Source organism: Macrosteles quadrilineatus, unplaced genomic scaffold (assembly GCF_028750875.1).
Source record: "Macrosteles quadrilineatus isolate MER2022 unplaced genomic scaffold, UCM_ALF_1.0 Scaffold_1__1_contigs__length_201487025, whole genome shotgun sequence".
Lineage (NCBI taxonomy): Eukaryota > Metazoa > Arthropoda > Insecta > Hemiptera > Cicadellidae > Macrosteles > Macrosteles quadrilineatus.
The window spans coordinates 161768785-161776148 of record NW_026542594.1 but is presented as its reverse complement, the minus strand read 5'-3'; the positions used below and the strand labels follow the sequence as shown (position 1 = coordinate 161776148).

The following is a 7364-nucleotide window of genomic DNA, read 5'->3' as shown; positions in this document are numbered from 1 at the left end:
ACGACTGACTGACGACTAATGGTGGACTAGGATTATATTATCACTTTGTGCAGGCTGCTACGAAGACATCGAATTTAATTCCTTCATTTATAAGATGCCTGTACATTTTCTGTTCTTGCTAATATTTTTCTCGGTCTCTTAGCAGTGTATTTTACCTATACAATCACGCAATGGATTCTCTTCGAAAATGGTTTTATAAACCTAGGGTAAGTGGAACTGTAATTTTAGTTTTGACCTATTTAACTGATATTTCTAAATTACTCGATCATGTTCATAATTTCCTCTTTATGTAATTAATTAATTGGTGGATTGAAAAAAATTGCAATGAAGACAACTCCCATTAATTCCTTTATTTACTATCGAAGGACCAAGTTCAAACAGTTTGAAATATAATGTTTTATGCTAACTTACATTATGAAGACATCTAGCCTAATTTTATAACTTTCTTATTCAATGTGTTAGATGCTATTGTGGCCATAAAGGCTAATTTATTCATTTTATGTCCTACCTATTCACTTATGTCATGAAGAACAGCTGTTGTCCTAGGCGTTCTAAAGGCTCAATCACAAAAGATAGTAACTTAGTGATGGGACAACTGACTGGAAAAGACAATCGACTAGTCAATCGGTTGTTTTTAAAACCAGTCAGTTATTTCAGTCGAATGAACAACCGAGTGAATTCCACTACAACTGGTGGTGTTTAGACTAATCGGCGCAATGGATTCAGTCATTGCAAGGAAAATAATCGATCACATTACCTTTATTACTGGACTGGAAACGTTTGATTCTTTGTTGTTTATTTATCGTTTGTTGTCTTTTGTGTTTGAAATTTTATATGTTTTATTAGGCCTACTTAATAACATTGTTATAGTTTATAGCCTACAGGATTAGTCATTTAGGCTACATCTAAATCATGAGTAAGTTAATTGAAAAACAGTGATTAGGAAATTAGGTAAACATTTTAAAGACATAAAAAATACACATAATTACATTATTTTAATTATACCTAAACACTGTTCACAATTCGTGTAGGCCGTACAGTACGAGTTTATCTTCAATCGTTTTCATTCACCAGTCAGTCTCAACAACAGTCAGTGGTTCTTACGACTAAATAGTTTCAATCACCGACGTTTGACTGTTTCCAGTTATTCCAACAATTGGTTGACTGGTTTCAGTCGCCGTAAGACCGGGAGTATGAAGTGACTAGTTTCAATCATATCCGGGAGAACAACTGACTAGTCGGTTGTTTTCCGACAATTAATTGATTCTGTTTATTTCTGTCCAATTTGCCCAATTTGAATCTGTTGAAATTTCCCCCCATGAAAAAACGCATACTTCATTTTGACGTCACGAGGGTCAGGGCCTATGGTACTAGAGATGGGAATTATCGTTTACTTGGTGGAGTCGTTCACTCCCGAGTTATTCAGTTGTCAGAACTAGTTCCGCGGAGAAATTCCAACTCCGTTGCAAGACCGCTGAACGCCGAACTTTCGGAGTGTGGGAGTGGGTATTGCATTTCGGCGCGCTTCCACACACTCACCAACCATTTTGGTTCATAGTTCCAGTCTATCGTTCTTCTTGGCATCACCTCTTGGTTAAAAGTGGATACTAGTTCCATTCCAGTAGTTGTTATGGAACAAGCAAAATGATGAAGCTAGGACAGTAGTAGAGTGAGCAATGACGAAACAGTAGCAGGGCAGTGAGTGAGTCGTTTTTGTCGTATTCTTGTGATGTTAGATTTGCTGATCTCTCATTAGTCTCATTAGTATATAATATCAATTACTGGTCTTAATAGCCTATATTAATTTTAAACAGATTTTATATAGCCTACAATTTTAAATATTTATTTTGGGTACAAACCTCAAATTTATTACATATAATGTATTTTAACCAATAGCCTACCGGTAACAGTCTCTTGACTATCTTTAGTCCCGAGAGGAAATAGTTCTGATCCTAGAGCCGGAGTTGGATTTGTCATTCCGTAGTAGTTCTTTCGGAGTAGTTCACTCCGGAGTTACCGTACTCACCTCTACTATATACTCGATCGAGAAACAGCATGCGCCTGGAAATTAACCCCCAATATGTTATTAAATAGTAACTAACATGTAACTTAATTGTTTGCTTATAAAAGTGATTTGCCATACCACGGAATTTTACCCCTCAAAATCTATCCCTCGTGGTCGGCTACGCTATGTATCGGCCAATATTCAATGTATTGTAGTGTATTTTATTGATTGGTTTATGTAAATCAATGGCTCTACGACTAATAGTTACCATTCAATATCCTAAGTGTTAGGTTAAAGTCACCTAGAACAATGAATCTTGGCCGATGGGTAGCGTAGCCGACCCCGGGGGGAAGATTTCTGGGGGTAGAATTCCGGGGTAGGACATTTCTGATTCGATCACTGGGGATAGATTTCTGGGGGTAAAATTCTGGTGTCAGGTTGTTTTGGGATTTTGATTACTGTAATTACAAATGTAAACAGTGAAATGTGAGTTGATTGAAATACCGTAGACTACCTCTAGTTCGGCTTCGGTTGGATCGGCCGCCGCATGGTTCGGCACGGTCTCAGGAGGACAAGTCATATCGTCATTGGCGAATGACCTTCGACAGGATTCAACTGGAAGAATGTTTAGTTTCCGGCCATAGAAGTAAACAATTCATGTCAGTTTAGTTGACGGGTGCTTCTATGGGTGAATTATTGTTGCACATTACGTATGTAAAACTATGTTAAACATAACCTCAAAAATACCAAGAACATTTTATAAACAGTTTTTCTTCAGTCTAATATGTTGAAATGCAGTGTATAATTTAATATTTCGGACCAATTTTTTATGTGGTAGGTTCCCCCATTATTGTTTTTGAACACCACGGTTTATTTGACAAAAATAAATTAAAGCAAAACAAAGAAATAGCCATTGTTAGCTTCAAGGTCAAGCTATCTGCTTGCACTGACAATCATCTGCTCTTTAAACACAACTGATGTCTGCTGTGCGCTTGCTATCTCACATCAGTTTGTGATTGGGTGATTAGTAACCATGGCAACTTGTTGAATATGTGGATGAAAAGAAACCAAAAAGAGAATAGCCTAAGCCGGTGTTTTACGTCATCCATTGTTATCTTCATCCTATTTTACGGGACTGTCGTTCTTATCTTTAAGACTAATTATTACTATGATTTTATGCTGTTTTATGAGTTATCAAATGTTTTTATCGACATTCTTATGTTCTGAAACAACATGTAGTAGTAGCCTATGCTGACTACGGTAGCAGTAGTTGCAGTACTAGACTTTCTATTGCTCTGTTCTTTACGTGATTTATTGCTGTACGTACAGTGTTGTGTAATTTTTGTTTTCCTTGAGTAAGCGTGATTTTAAACGTTACAGTTTTTATTACTGAACCAAGGTTAATGACTTAACATATCACGATTGCGCAATACTATTATTTGTATTTTGATTATGTAAATTGCACTACATCCGGTTAGTCCGGCCGTTTTTTAGTCCGGTCAGTGATTTGGTCCCGAGGTGGCCGAACTAGAGGGAGTCTACTGTAAATAATAATTTATCTGGCCTAAAAGTTTGCGGCGGGAAATCTACCCACAGACCTGTGACGTCAAAATGACGCAGGCGTTTTTTCATGGGGGTCAATTTCTGGGGGTAGAATTCCGGCGACCCATTTTTTGGACATATCGCTTTCCCCCCTTTTAACTTGGGCCTATTATCCTCCAAAATTGTATACCCTTTTTACACAATTTCACTCTTTATGAAGTGTGTTATATATAGGGTGAGTTGGATTTAGTAAATTCATTTTCATTTTATATTTAAAAATCTATCAAAACATTACATTCAATACATAACAACAGATGTACAAAATGTGTCAAGTCTGAACATATCTCTGTGTGTACATATAAAATGGAGTTTCCGTCAATAAATAAATATAAAAAAATATTGAATGTACACCGGTATTTATAATTTTATGTTATGGTTATAAAATTCCATTCTTTCAAAGAAGTGGGCCGCCTACCACGGTGCTCTTTTTTAGTGATCTACACTTGGCTGATCGACTGAAAGGTTTTGTGTCAATTGTTGGGGTTTTTTAAGTGAATTGTTTCTAAAGAAGCAGACTTATATAATTATTAAGCTAATGTGTTTATTTTATTTTAAATTTCTACTTGTTATGGAATTGTCAACTGAATTGACATATTTACCTACCAATGAAACATAATACTGCTAACTTTGTCAAGGGGAGGCTGTAAAGTAGGTAGGTAGTTTTCCAGTTATTTGGACAATTTTTAAACAAATTTTCATCACACATTTTATAATATATTGATTAACACAATCCATACTGTGCTGTATATTATCAAACAATATGTAGCCTACACTATCTACAGTTTGAATATACACTAAGGACCTATCCAAATAATAATTCATAATTCGTATATGATTAATATAAACAAAATTGTTTCTTCTCTTAATATTTAACACCTTTCAGGCCTACATCTTAAGTCAGATCACTCTGGTTAGCTAGAGCCAATTCTCCACTTGGACCATTACCAAATGATAACTTAATTTTTCCTGTGTTCCAAAATTACGGAGTAGGAAGTAGGTGCAAAACTCTTTGGTTAGTAAATAGTAATTGTCAATCAGTGTAGTAGATGTTTTTTGTGTAGCCTGACATGCACCACTAACTGTGCCCTTGTGATGCAACTGTAAGGAGTAGTGGTGGGGAAGGGGGAGGGGGGCTAGTGACAATGAGGGAAAGCAAGCAAGCGTAACAAGCAACAGCAGCAGGCTGTGAAAGTTTCCTGGCGTATCTCACCTGTCATATTGCACCAGGCAACTTCATATTGCACTTTATAACTGTCTAGGCATAGGCCTACTCTATTTGATTACTGATCCAACATTAAATTCATCAATTAGTTTAACAGTCCATAACTGATTTTTAACAAAAATTTTACACAAGACGAGCATATCCAGGAAACATTTAATCAAAACCAAACATTCCCCTATTGGATTTTAAAATCAAACATTCATTATGAGCAATATTCATTCTCTTCACTTTTGTACATAATGCTCCTTTTAGTAAGACAAAGTACGATGGGTGTAATTTTTAAATACAGCTGGCTTTAAAATCACTGTGCTTCATGTATATGATATGAATGATTTGACATCTATCAAAACTGCATAATTAGGATATTACCTAGTCAAACTACATTTTAAAAAGACCTAAAGATTTCTAGTTCTTATGATTCTTTTAATTTTAAAATATAATAATCGTAAAATAAGATTATAGACAGTGCTACAATACAACCAAAACCTAAATGTACTGACATAACAACCACTATGAAAGTATTAAATTTAGTTAGTTTTAACTCAAATAAATACTACCCATATAATTAATTTTCCTGACCTAATCAGCAAACCAACTCACTTTGTATTGTATTCAGTGATTTTTTTTTCATAAAATGCTTCAATCAGCATATTATGGCTTGGAGGGAGAGCTCTGAAATCTTGGACAGGGTGGATATTTATAGGCATGATCTGTGTCAGATCCGTGACGAAAATTATTCTTATCTATTAGCTTTGAAATTATATAATCCTTTACATCTTTTTTTACACCACTTGTGGCAAACATCTACGCTCATCACAAATATGTTAAACAGCAATTTAAGAAAAATTCATGCTCTGCCAACATTACTTTAAAAAATTTAGAGGGGCCTAACTTTTTTCACATTCATAGACATGAAGAAAAAAAAAACTAATTTTGGTAGTATTGTAGAACTCCAAGTAAGTTATTTCAACTCGAACAATCAGAATTTTTTTTAATCTGAATTGCTTACAGATAGTATGTTAATACCTAAAACTAACAGTAATTTTTTAAACAAAACGTTAGTTTTTGAAAACTATCATTACTAAAGAAGGCAGAAACCGTGATCCGGCAAAAACCCTGAACAACTCCCGCGGTCGTGAAGACAGTTTCATTGTTTCCTCAGTCACGGAAACGTCATCATCATCATCTGTGATTGAGGCAAAATCTTGAACATGTCCCAGAGGTCTTGTAGACATTATTATTGTATCTCGCAATCACGGGAAATCATTTTCATCCTCCGCAATTGCGGCAAAAACGTGATTGTTTTGATTGCAGAATCTGTGCAGACTTGTTTTGGGATCGCGAAAGTAAAAACTTGGCATGACTCGTCCTATTTTACATCAAATATCTCGAATTTCTGTAAAAACCCCAAGCATTTGAATTTATGATTAGGCCTATCTGAATATTGTACAATCCTAATTGATTAGGATAATGGGAGTTGTACTGTAATGTCGTAAAGTTGTTTAATATTATGTGTTTCTTGTGCTGTTGTAGAGGGATGACCAGTCTCTGTTAGCTCAGTTTTTCTACGCAGACGAAGCCCTCAACCTGGTGGCTGCTGAGTTGGACAGTTTTGATGGCCGCAAAGATCCCGAGAGATGTAGCTCATTGGTCAACCATCTTAGGCAATGTCAGGATAAGGTAAGTTGTTAAAATTTTACCTAGAATAATGTGTTATTCACTACAACTTATCTGAGTACACCGTTCTTTTATCTCGAATTGCCCTCTAAGGTTTATGTTTGCAATTTTTATGAACACAGTGGAATGTGCAAATCTTCTAAAAACACTTTCAGTTTGCTTAATACCAAATAGAAAAACTATGTCCTCCTTGTCTAGCCTTTGTAAAAAGAAGCGAAACGGGTGTCTTATGCAATCCCTGGGCCTATTGAATGCGCTAATGCCTTTTAACTTCCACCCAAACCGGACACTGCTTATCATAGGTGGGCTTCCCTGTCGGGTAAGCTACACATTAGGAAGCTTATGGATTTCAAACGTAAGGGAATTGAACTCGCACATAGTAAATAACCCCAGAAATACACTCCGCAGTACAACGAGTAGTCAATTAATCCATCATGTCACCATCGGCTGGATGGGATATGTGCTGCTAAAACCTGAATGTAATAGCTCTTGCAGGATCATCAAATTTTCAGTCAGCGTAAGACTACCAAGTAAAAAAAGGTTAGATTAAAATTTCATGACATTTATTTACTAAAGTAATAAACAAAGATCAGGGACTAAAGTTTTGCTATAGTATGAACTAATTTATAATTTTCCAAATTTATAATTATTCCATCCAACCTACATCTTCCTATCGTCCAAACAAGAGGCCTGCAACCTTTTTTACTCAAGGTAACCTGTAAACCAAGGGAACCTGTAATCTTTTGGGTAGGAAAGACAAGTTAGCCAGTGTTTCAAAGTCTCCGGAAAGTTCAAAAGCCTCCTTCCATAAATGCACCAATTTGTTTTAAATCAAGAATTTTTTTCAGCGAGATTTTC

General features: G+C 35.7%; 1 protein-coding gene across 1 annotated transcript in view; it reads left to right on the top strand.

Moving 5' to 3' along the window:
• The window catches only part of LOC128988652 (lateral signaling target protein 2 homolog), a 31411-nt gene continuing 24047 nt past the window's right edge, over positions 1-7364 (top strand). The window contains exons 1-2 of the mRNA XM_054410144.1: positions 1-206; positions 6363-6509. Coding sequence (XP_054266119.1) covers positions 171-206; positions 6363-6509 — 183 coding nt within the window. The 5' untranslated portion in view covers positions 1-170. The remainder of the gene's footprint in view (positions 207-6362; positions 6510-7364) is intronic.